General features: G+C 28.5%; 1 protein-coding gene and 1 non-coding gene across 2 annotated transcripts; both read left to right on the top strand.

Moving 5' to 3' along the window:
* Positions 1 to 1,191: 1,191 nt before the first annotated feature.
* TRNAS-UGA (transfer RNA serine (anticodon UGA)) lies at positions 1,192 to 1,273 on the top strand. Its single transcript has one exon. It is a non-coding gene; the product is annotated as a tRNA-Ser (tRNA).
* Positions 1,274 to 7,991: 6,718 nt separating this feature from the next.
* On the top strand, positions 7,992 to 12,539 carry LOC125814406 ((-)-camphene/tricyclene synthase, chloroplastic-like). Its single transcript, XM_049493855.1, has 5 exons — positions 7,992 to 8,377; positions 8,711 to 8,929; positions 9,889 to 10,027; positions 10,820 to 11,068; positions 12,234 to 12,539. The coding sequence occupies exons 1-5, from the start codon at positions 7,992 to 7,994 to the stop codon at positions 12,537 to 12,539; spliced, it is 1,299 nt and encodes a 432-aa protein (XP_049349812.1).
* The last annotated feature ends 30 nt before the right edge of the window (positions 12,540 to 12,569 follow it).

Raw genomic sequence — 12,569 nt, 5'->3', positions numbered from 1 at the left:
AAGCTCGAGCACCACCTTGTATAAGAAAAAAATGAGCACTATTTTGCGATGCTATGGAGTAAGTAGCTATATGAATCTTCAATGTCCATATTGCTCCATTTAAAGCTTATCCATCTATTTTGAAGATTCAACATAACTTTGACTAGATTTACTCTGAATCTCAAGTTACCACAACCTTTCTCCTCCCTCAGGACTGACAATGTAAGCAAGCTCATACTTGGAAGTTGATTGTCTAAATTTATGTGACTTATCGTATAGGGTTATCGATTCAGGAATGGCTGCATTGGATTGTACATTTAGTTACTAATACGCTTCACCGTCCTTCATGCTTAAGCATATCATGCTTGTAGTTGTTGTACACACCATTGTAGTGTATATACTTCTCCATATGCAGCATAAGGATACTTATAGAAGGGAATATGGTTCTCAATGTTACCTGTTAATTGAGTGGAAAGAGGATATTTTAGACTCGGAGGCGAATTCATGATTTAAAGCTTATGAATTCTTATCGCAATGAAAATTGGGTTAACAGTCAAATATTTATATGGAATAGCTATTAGATTCTCAGAAACTCGTACATAAAGGTTTAGATCATAATATTTTTTGTTTTATGAAAATTTGTTAGGGTAAAATCGAAAGCTTAAAAATATAGTATTGTTTTCCAAAAAATTACGATCACATAAATTGAGTTAGAGGAAATATTATTTCTTCACTTCAATAAATAATTCTTACCGTAAAATTCATGTGGAATAATTTTCTTTAAAATGAGGAAAATGACTTTAAGTTTTACGAGTGACATTCCATATTTATTGTATCCATTCAACACGCGTCATTTTCACCTTCATCCTTTTAGCCTCATTCCAATTTCCCACCCTCACTCCCAACTCTTCTGTTATTTATCTAGATTATATACAAATATCTTTCTTCGTACCAAACACACCTTGAAAGTATGTAGTTTCCTCATTATGTCATAAAAGTATTTTATTTTTTTATCGAGTCTTGATTTCTTATTTTATCCTCAACATTAATAATTTATTTTCTAAATCATTTTTCAAGATCCAAAGACAATATATCAAATCATCAATATATTTAACTGACATGTAACATCTTAAGTGAACACATGAAAGTGAACGGAAGGAGTGCTATTCATTAATTTAGATAGACATTTTTGCTATTGCTATAAACAACAATGTCAATATGTCCGAGTGGTTAAGGAGACAGACTTGAAATCTGTTGGGCTTCGCCCGCGCAGGTTCGAACCCTGCTGTTGACGTTTTTCTTTTTCTTTTTTTAATTTTGAAAATTAAAAATATTTAAGAAATAAGTCCTTCCGAATTGTGTTTTGATTAAACCAATTTTGAAAATTAAAAATATTTAAGAAATAAGTCCTTTCGAATTGTGTTTTGATTGAACCATTAGATCTATATCCTGATTTTGGAATCATAGCAGAAAGAATCATCGAATTTTGAGTTCATATGAAAAAGTTATGATCTTTTTATCAAACTCTGCTAATCTATCGACATGCTTACATAATAAGCTAGTAAATCCCTACCTTTATTTATTTTTTTAAAGTTCAAATATAATATCCATTGAGACTAATAGTACTAGATCATCCACAAGTTTAGGGCCACCATTGATGTATATTGTAATGAGTAATCATGTGTCGATAACGCATGATTTTTGTGAATAAGAAAATAAATAAGGAGAAAAGAGAAGAATATTTTTTTTTTTGAAAGATTAATTTATAATGAAGAAAACTTTTTTATTTATAAGAAAAAACTGACTTGATTCCTAACTAGGATTACTAACAATCAACTCACATAGCAACAATGTAAATTACTACCGTTTACAATTAAATCTAAAGACATTTGCTTCTTTTTTTCCGTACGTAAGCTCAAGTTATAGTCATTTCAATTTATTGTGTCTACGACTCTTTAGTACATATTATAATTAGACATATTTTACTATGATATATATTATTTATCTATACTATTAAAATATTACGTATTTTACTATTAATGAGAAGTTTTCAACGTATCATACGCTTATATATATACAAATACACAAAAATAAGGAGAGAGGCGAGTGAGATTGGGGAGGGAGGGGAGTTGATTCGAATGCATTTCAGATATATGTGATTCACACTAGACACACACTAGATATATGTATTTGTATGTATCTGAAATTCTTATGTATCTGAGATACTGATAACATGGGAGAGTGGTGAGCGAGATGGGAGAGAGGCGAGCGAGATTTTGAGGTATTTGGTGGAGTGTATTAGAAGAAAGTCTATTGATATTATTTAGTATTATGTTTGATAGGAATTTTGGTCCTATGTATAACTAATATTAGTTATACACTTTATTTGATATTATAGGGTGCATAACTAAGATCTTACATTTTGTGGTATTAGTAATACATATGATCTAATATCATGAGATTAAAAATGAACACAAAAATACCCCTCAAATCTTTTTAATCATTTTGTTTATTTTCTTGATTTTATGTTTTATACTTGCACTGGTAAATTTATTTACATAAATTAGCTTACGAATTTTGTTATTGAGAGAGAGTTGTTTGTTGTTAAATAAATCCAATACAATATTTAAAATGTGATTTGCTTAACATTTACTAATTGAAAAGACAAATATATGACCACATAACGTTTGCGATCTTAATTGAATGTATTATTTATTTGATTGTATTATTAATTGTGTGTGTGTGTGGGCGGGGGGGGGGGGGGGGGGTTCCTGATTTTTTTTTGTATTTTCAACAATTTATTAAATTGCACACATATTAAAACTATAACTTGCAAATTTTATGTGTAAACGTAGATGGTTTATTCGATTTTACTATTGTTTATCATCTTTTCGCTTTTAAAAATAAATTATTTATCTTTTTTAAATTGAAAATTGACATTTGTGGGTGGTCAATTTATTAAGATGACAATTATTTACCCACAAATAAATCAAGTGAAAAAATAACAAACATAACGATAACATTATTCTTCTCTTAGCTAGTTAGAAGGCCACAAAAAAATAATATTGTCCGATAGTTATCTACCTTAATCCAATCATAGGAAATATAAAATCTCATAATAATTCAAGAATATAATTGGAAAGAAGCTTTTTGTAGAGTTTTAAACCGAATACAAAATTAAGTGGGAAGCAATGAACCAAACGCTTGATACAAAAATAATCTCTGCATTACGAATACATACGTTACTAATTAATGCATTATTAATCTTTGTACCCAACGACCACTTAGCTTATTATACTCTAATCCTTATCATCTTATCTTCCTTGTTCCTTCCATGAACTCCTTGGATCGAGTCCATTAGACTCCATATTTTTTTTTCTTTACATTTTGGACATTTGTTAAACTTAGACATTTATCTCTATCTTATTTTGTTTATTTGATGATATTAGTTCTAACTTTAATTTAATTTTCTAAAGATGAACCAATTTTGTATTATGTTGATTTATTTCAAATGCTTTTCATCTAATGAATTTTTTTTAAGTAAGCTAGATTGTTCAAAAATAGTTAGATTGTTTCAAGTTAACTTTTTTTCTTATTGACCTAAGAAATGTTTTTACCTTACTTTAAATTATTATTCAATGTTTGTTAAATATTTTTAGTTAAATCGATGTATATATAACCACATGATAAAAGACATTTTAAATGCTAAAACCTTCTCAAAATGAAAATATGAACCTCTTATTCAATTTCTCTAAATTTTTAAAAGATTTATTTGTTAGAGACTTTTTAAATTAACTTTTTCTTTTTCTAAATTTAATTTCTTCAAATAATTATGTAGTGACTCTTTCTAAGTATATTTTTTCTTAATTAATTTTAGAGTTAGAATATTTCAAAAGTAATTTTCAAAAGATCATGACACATAACAACCACTGCACACTCAAAAGAAATAATATTTTTTTTTTATTTTCCACCCCACTAAAAATATCGCTCACATTTCTTCAAAACCTATTTTCTTTATATAGCCTATAATATACCTCACTCTACTCTCTAATTTTTCCACCTTGTATTAATTGATCAGTAACCAATTTCAACAAACGAGTATCCATTTTTCACCTTGAATTAATCAACCTATAGCCAATTTCAATAAACGTATATACCCTTTTAACTTTAATATTTTTTAATTAAAAAATAGGAAAAAGATCAATTTATTTTATAAAAAAGATATTATAGACTTTTTAAATTTCTGGCCAAATATTTTGGCCATTTAGCATTACCCATATTTTATACTATTTTGTGCACTCTCAAAGTTCGAGGGTATAAATGTCAACTGAAACTAAATTAAAGGGCACATTTATGTATTATATCTTTTATAAATGTATTTTCATTTAAACAACATAAACGATGTTAATTAATATGTAGGTACCATATAATTGTTTTACATATGTAATTGTTAATGTAGGGACACCTTGTACATATAAAGACAATACATGCTAATAGCTTCTAAATTTTGAATTAATTACTTTTTATATAACTTGGGAGATACAATGTCAGAAATTAAAGACATATCATACCGTACTAATTAAGATGTTTGATTGTTGATGTAGGGACACCGACACACATAAATATAATCGGAGGAGTTTGATTTTTAAAATAAAGTTTGGAAGTGTAAAAATCAATTAGGAAAAAAGGGAGAAAATTATTATATTGCATTAGTAATATACTAGCTTATAAGATCTGAATTAATTTTTTTTTTTTTTATTTGATACGAAAATAATTATATCGCATAAGATGAGATATGGAGGTGAAATTTAAAATAATGACATTTAAATAGAAATGGAGAGAGAGTAATAGTTATACTTCTTTGGCAAATGAATTTTTACTTATAGAAATAGAGAAAATTTAGAGGTATGGGACAACGTTATGGAGGGGGTGGGGAGGTTCTTTCTGAAAAAGAGATTTTTGGGTGTGATGCTGTTGTAGCGGCACTAAATAGACACATTAAAAAAGAGTCCTAAAATTTTTACTGGTATTAGTTAAGTGTTATTATATTCACTGATCCAGTGTCGCTAAAGGCTTTGAGACATATACAAAGAGTAGTAATTGCCGCTAAAAATACATATTTAGGTACAATTAAGCTATTGTCGTTAATTAATTGCCACTAAAGATAATTTTTTATGTAGTGTGAAGAAAAAGATCAGATAAGGGGAGGGTATAAGCTATTTTTTAGAACATTATTTTTATGTTATTTAGTATTAATAGATTTTAATTTTTTTTTACTTAATTATAAAATGTCACGTGTAATCATTTAATTAGTTATTTGTCATGTCATTATCGAGCGTATTACACTATTCTAATTATTATGTTTGTTGATTGTGAAAAAAACATCAAAATGACAATAGAATCCTACCATGAGTGTTTAAATGAGCAAAACCAAATTGAAATGTCTAGGTGAAAATTGATATCAATTTCTTGAGACGGCCTATAGATTCCATCGGTTTAAAAAATAGTCTAGATACATATAACTAAAAGCATTTAGTTGGCATTTAATATCCAAATTTGGTAATTTTTTTTGAATTATTTTTAAATAATGTAAATTTCATTTTAAAAAATATATATTTAACTTCATTTCTTACTTGCTAATCTCACGATAATCACCGGCTAATAATTGAATTTAACAAGTAGTTAAATAAAAAATGTGTATCCTTAACCTCATATAAATTTAATTTTTTTTTACTAAACAATAACGTGTTAACCTTGTATAAAAATATATATATAATAGTATATACACAAATATAAGCTAACCAAAATATAATATTTTTATATTAAATTGTGTGGCATAAATATTTGAAAAAAATTACATAAATACACAACTTAAGATATTATAATCTCTAAAATTATCTACCATTTAAAAAATTACAAAAATCCCCTCTTGGATACATCTCTATCTCCTCTCAGATACATCTCTATCCTCTCTTGAATACATCCCTCCCATTATGAATCGTTATGTATCCGACAACAGAGCAATGTATCTAACGCCACAACAAAGTAGAGACCAATGTATCCTACACAACAAAATCTTAAGTAATGTATCAGTTGCAATGTTTCGGACATCCAAGGAGTGTATCTGAGAGCAATTAAAAATTGAGATTTTTGTAATTGAAAAAACTTCTGAAATAAAATATAATTAGCTCCTAAATACATGTGATTTCTGTACTTTATACTAAATATTTTCCCTTACTAGGAGTATACAACTTTTAATTTTCCCCTTAAAAAGTTAGTGGTGTGTGCTTGGGAGAATCTATTTATATATATAGTTACTTGTTGGGAATCCAAAAGGCATCAACCAATATGGGGATGCTAATAATACCTATGGCCATATCTCCACCTATTACTACCAACATTTTTTCCTCTTTCTGTCTAAGAAAACCTTCACTAGTTATATCAAAAGCCAATCTTTCTACAATCCCTCAAAATCATACTAGGCGTTCTGGGAATTACAAACCTCCCATGTGGGATTTTCAGTATATTCAATCCATTCACAATGATTATGTGGTATATATATTTTGTCCATTTTAATTTGCTTTCTTAGTTTGCTTGTTTTATATTTGTTTTAGAAGGAATGTCTCTTTCCTCTTTGACTACTCTTTTAATTTCATTTTTTCACATGATATCACTACTAAAAAATGACTATTTTTCCTATTGAAAAATGTTCAGTGGTTGTCTTCGCAAGTATTTTGATTGGATTAGTGAGAAAAAGAAAAAAAATGGTAATGTTCTTATATGAAAAAATTAGGAAGCTTCTCGCTATAATTCAGTTAGAATTTATTTCTCATTATGCATTTATCTAATGAACTGGTTTGATGAGAAATGAGTGGGAAAATCATGCTCAATAGCACAATTTCCCACTGATTCACGATGAGAAAAACCTTTATTTCGAGTAATATATATTTAAGACAACAAGATTAAATGACATTTTGATATATTAATTATATTTTATGTATCTTTAGTTAAAAATCATAAAATTCAAAAGTTAACTTTATTTTTTAATACTCGGCATCAAATCAAAACCAGATGAAGTATATACTGAGCATTTGTACATGTGTTGTATAGGAAGAGGAGTATATGAAGCGTTTTAACGAACTAATGAAGGAAATGAAGAAGAATTTGATGGTGATGGTTGAAGGATCAAGGTGTGTGCTAGCTTATTTTAAGCGGCTCGATATTATCGGTGGTCTAAAGTCAAAATTTTATTGAGAGAGCTTTATTTTGTTTTTCAAGAAAAATATTTATAAAAAGGAACAAGTGATAGTTACAAATAAAACTCGCAAAACTTTGATAGTTTAAATATTTATTTTACCATTATCTTTTTTTTTTAAAGAAACTTATAACCATATTATTTTTTAAAAATAATCCCCTTGAATATTGGGATCTTAAGACACTTACTTTTTTTATTTGTCCTTAAAGCCACCCAATTGCTTCTTTATGTTTCCTCCATTTTAATTTGTTTGTCTTGTTTTGATTTGACACAGAATTTAAGAAAGTACGTCCTCCGTCCAACAATGCTTGTCCACAATACTAAAAATAGATGACCAACAATACTTGTCCACTTTATGAAATCCATGAATAATTTTACACTTAGTTCCTAATTTATCCTTATTATTAATTATAGTCATTTGCCTATTACATTTTTCAATACATTGTATTTATTATATTCAAAGGGTGATATAGTAAAATCACCCTTCTATTTATAGTTTCTTAAGGGATGTTCCAACTTAATAGTGGACAACTATTATTGAACAGATGGAGTATTAAAGAAAAAAATTGATTAATTTTTATAGTCTTAAACATGTCACACTGAAAGTTATAATTAAAGAGTTGTAAAAAGGAAAGAGACTAAATTAGCTATAAAAAAAAGAAGAAGAACAAAAGAAGTAGACCAAATTGAAATAAAGGAAGCACTACATACATGCTCTGACAATTGACATTAATTTCTTGTTATCTTATGATTAGACATGTTGGGCAATTTCAAGGATGAGAATGGCAATTTGAAACATCAAAGTTTTTGCAACGACACAAAAGGTTTATTACAATTATATGAAGCTTCATTTCTTTCGATGGATACTCATGAAACCACTACTTTATTGGAGTCACATCTAAAGACTTATTTGAATAATAATAAACATGGTCATGAAGACAATTATGTGACTATTATTGAAGCATTAGTCCGCCATGCATTGGAGCTTCCTTTGCATTGCATGATGTTGAGAGTTGAGACAAGTTGGTACCTAAACATTTATGAGAAAATGCCAATTTCTAATCCTCTTTTGCTTGAGCTTGCTAAGTTGGACTTCAACATTGTTCAAGCAACACACCAACAAGATTTAAGATATCTATCAAGGTGAGATATGTAATATTTGTACACTTTAAGTGTGTACAAATAGACACTTAAATTTGTATAAAGTTGAACAAATAGACACAAATTTCCTACATGACATCCTACATGACATCCTACATTGCAATTTGTGTCCTACGTATATTATGTCACGTAAGACCCATATGTCTACTTGTTCAACTTTATACAAGTTTGAATGTCTACTTGTGCACACCCAAAGTCAGAGTTAAAACAAAATTTTCTATGATCCAATTTGTACATACAATTTTATTGCTTTTGCAACCTTTAATTTTCTTGAAGCTAGATTCATCTCCAAATTTTTTCATGTTATTAATTAAGGTGGTGGAAGAGCTCATCCCTGGCAGAAAATTTGCCATTTGCAAGGGATAGAATTGTTGAAGCTTTCTTTTGGATAGTGGGGACAATGTTTGAGCCTCAATACAGTAACAGTAGAAGAATGTTGGCCAAGGTGGCTGCTTTAGGTACTCTCATAGATGATATTTATGATGTCTATGGTACACTTGATGAGTTGGAACTCTTCACTGATGTTGTTGAAAGGTCTGTAACTTTTATCTTTTGTTTATTTAGAAACAAGGTAATTAAAAACGTGCTATGTTAAGAGTCAAACTTCTTAATTTTGATTGTGAATTTACATATTTTTGAAATAAAATTTAGAGTGAAGGATCAAAAACACATTTAAAATATTTCGGTTATTTGAGTTTCGTATCTTAACTATCAGGTGTGAATGTTAAGAGTCAAACTTCTTAATTTTGATTGTGAATTTACATATTTTTGAAATAAAATTTAGAGTGAAGGATCAAAAACACATCTAAAATATTTCGGTTATTTGAGTTTCGTATCTAAACTATCAGGTGTGTGAGTTTTCTGCCTACTATTTACCAAAGATATAATACATAAATATGCCTTTTAACTTGGCTTCAGCTGGTTGCTATGCCCTCCAACTTTGGGTGTACACAAGTAGACACTTAAACTTGTATAAAATTGAACAAGTAGACACACACGTCCTATGTGACATAATATCCGTAGTAGGACGCCACATAGGACACAAAATTGTCTTGTAGGACGTTGTAGGATGAATGTGTCTATTTGATCAATTTTATACAAATTTAAGTGTCTACTTGTGCACACTCAAAGTTGGAGGGCATAGATGTCAGCTGAAGTTAAGTTAAAAGACATATTTATGTATTATGCCATTCATCAAAACACATCTCAACTATCAATTGTTCAATTTTCATACCTGAACGATAATATGAAAAATAAACTGTTGATATATAGTACCTTAGATGTGTTTTTGATTGTTCACACTAAATTTATTATATATTTAGAAACTACGTAAAAATTACTACATGTCATCACAATAAGTAACAATTCAAAATATTTAAATAATGATCGAAGAAAAACACATTTATCTCGAAATTTGAACACCGTCACATCAAAATTTTCGATTATCAAGTAAAATGTGGTTTGTGGTTGTGGTTGTGGTTGGTTACATTCAGAATGGATGTAAAAGCAATGGATCAACTTCCAAATTATATGAAAGTATGTTACCTTGCACTCTTCAACAGTATCACCGAAATTGCTTACGAAGTTCTCAAAGAGCAAGGGATCAACATCATACCCGACCTTACAAAATCAGTAATAAAAACTTGTTTTAATCTCTAATTTGTCTATCGGGAAAATGAAGCAAATATACCCGTTAATTTTGCGATTTAGAGCGAATATATTCTTTGTTAAAAAAGTGGTGTAGATATACTTGTTGTCTAACAAATGATGCATATTTATCCGTTGTTAGACAACAAAGGTATACATGACTAGAAACAAAGAGGCTAAATTTTCTATCGTGAATCAATGAAAAAATTGTGTTACAAAACATGATTTTTCAACCCTATTCTCATCGAACTAGTTCACTAGGAAAATGCAGAATTGGAAACATATTCCCATTAAAATACTTGGAAGCTTATTCTCAATTTTTTTTGTTAAAACACTATTGATCCCTCTGTCAACTTTATGTGACACTTTTCTTTTTAGTTATTCCTAAAATGAACGACACATTTCTATAATTAGTTACAAATTCTTTTAAAATATTCGTTTTATCCTTAATGAGATGACTTGTTTTAAACCACAAGTCAATAATTATTCATTCTATTTTAAACTTTGTGCCAAGTCAAACAACATACATGAATTGAGACTATAGGAGTACTATTTTTTCAATACTCACTGACTCTATCAAAATATCTGTTAGAATAACCACTAAACATATTTCAGTAAGAAAATAATGAATTTTTAGTAGTGACATATACATCACTTCTTCAACGAGGAATATATTAATTCGCTTTAAATCGCAAAGTTAAGGAATAAATTTGCCCTTATTCTCTTCTCTCTCTATATACATATATATTTGATACATGCATCCATGTTATTAATTAGTGGGCAGATTTGTGCAAAGCTTTATTAAGAGAAGCAAAATGGTACTACAATGGATATACTCCAAGTCTTGAAGAATACATGGATAATGCATGGATGTCAATTGGAATTCCTGTGATAGTAATTAATGTATTCTTTTGTGTCACAAATCCAATTACCAAAGAGGCAATAGAATCCTTAAGCAAGTATCCTCACATAATTCGTTGTTCTGCTACAATTATTCGTCTTGCTGATGATTTGGCCACATCAATGGTATGTTTTTGACCCTTACATATATTCTTTCCGTCTCAAAATATTTCTGGTTTATTTTTTTAGGTATAATATATAAATGTATTTTTTAAACTTAGCCTCATTTTACATATATACTCTCCAACTTTGAATGTGCATAAGTAGATATTTAAGCTTGTATAAAGTTGATAAAGTAAACACATGAGACTTACGTGCATGTACATGATCACGTAAAGTGCAAATTGTCATGTAGGATGTCACGTAGGATGTGTGTGTCTATTTGTTCAACTTTATATAAGATAAATGCTACTTATGCACACTCAATGAAGGGTATAAACATAAGCCAAGGCCAAGTTAAAAGGCATATTTATGTCTATTAAAAAACAATGATTGATATGAATATTTTATCATAATATTCATACTAATTGATGTTTTAAAAAATAATTTGGAAAATAAGTAATTAATGCTAAGTGTAAATCATGGAAAATAACAATCGTCTTTTCCAATAAATAAAAGTGAAAATGTATTTTATTTTTAAAATATTAGACAAATAAAAGTAAACAAGTACTCCCTTTGTCCCCTTTTTACTTGTCCAATTTTGACTTTTTACTTACCATTTTTTGACAAATCAAAAAAAGACAATGTTTCTTTTTACCTATTATATCCTCAATTTATTTATAGAATTAATATTTTTGAAAAAAGGTAGAACCTCTTTAATAAGTAAATTGATTTTGGAATTCTATCAATTAATAGGGGTAAAATGGTAAATTCACTGTCATTTATAATTTTCTTAATAGGCGTGTCAAGTAAAAAATGAATAAATAAATAGAGACAGAAGGAACACTACATCAAAAATGATTTTTAGTGGTGATTAATTAACGACAATAACTTAATTGCCATTAAAAATGTATTTTTAGTGGCATTTAACACTCTTTGTAAATGTCCCTAAACTCTAAAGCCTATACCAACAATAGATCCAATGTCAATTAATTAATGATGATAAATGCTTTATCACTCTTTTTTAATATGTATATTTATTACCGCTAAAAATTGTTTTTGTTATAGTGGAGTAGGACAGAAGGAGTAGTGTATATTATAGATCAATAATAGTTGTTTACCTTATTTATTGAAGCAACCAATTCTATTATATTATGAATAGTAACCTATAATTTATTATTCTTTATTTCAGGATGAAATGGAAAGAGGTGACGTTCCCAAATCAATTCAATGTTACATGAATGATCATAAGGGTGCCTCTGAAAAAGAGGCAAGAAAACACATCAATTATTTGATAAAAGAGACATGGAAATTGCTCAACATATCTCAACATGATAATTCATTATTCTCAAAATCACTCATTGAATGTGCAATAAATATTGCAAGAACTGGACAAACCATTTACCAGCATGGAGATGGACATGGAATTCAAAATTATGAGATTAAAAATCGCATTTCCAAATTATTTTTTGAGCCCATTAAATATTCAATTCCATAAAGTCCTACCTATAATTTTTATTTTTATTTT

The sequence above is a fragment of the Solanum verrucosum genome, unplaced genomic scaffold, assembly GCF_900185275.1.
Source record: "Solanum verrucosum unplaced genomic scaffold, falcon-dt-bn FXZP01000268.1, whole genome shotgun sequence".
Lineage (NCBI taxonomy): Eukaryota > Viridiplantae > Streptophyta > Magnoliopsida > Solanales > Solanaceae > Solanum > Solanum verrucosum.
Note: the sequence above shows the minus strand (reverse complement) of the source record. Positions and strands in the feature narration are given on the sequence as shown.

What these genes read in the sequence shown, in the direction of transcription:
- LOC125814406 (XM_049493855.1), top strand. Translation starts at nt 7,992, where the DNA reads ATGTTGGGCAATTTCAAGGATGAGAATGGCAATTTGAAACATCAAAGT. An exon ending in TTCACTGATGTTGTTGAAAG is followed by an intron (nt 8,930 to 9,888) that starts GTCTGTAACTTT and finishes GGTTACATTCAG; the next exon opens with AATGGATGTAAAAGCAATGG. An exon ending in ATGATTTGGCCACATCAATG is followed by an intron (nt 11,069 to 12,233) that starts GTATGTTTTTGA and finishes TCTTTATTTCAG; the next exon opens with GATGAAATGGAAAGAGGTGA.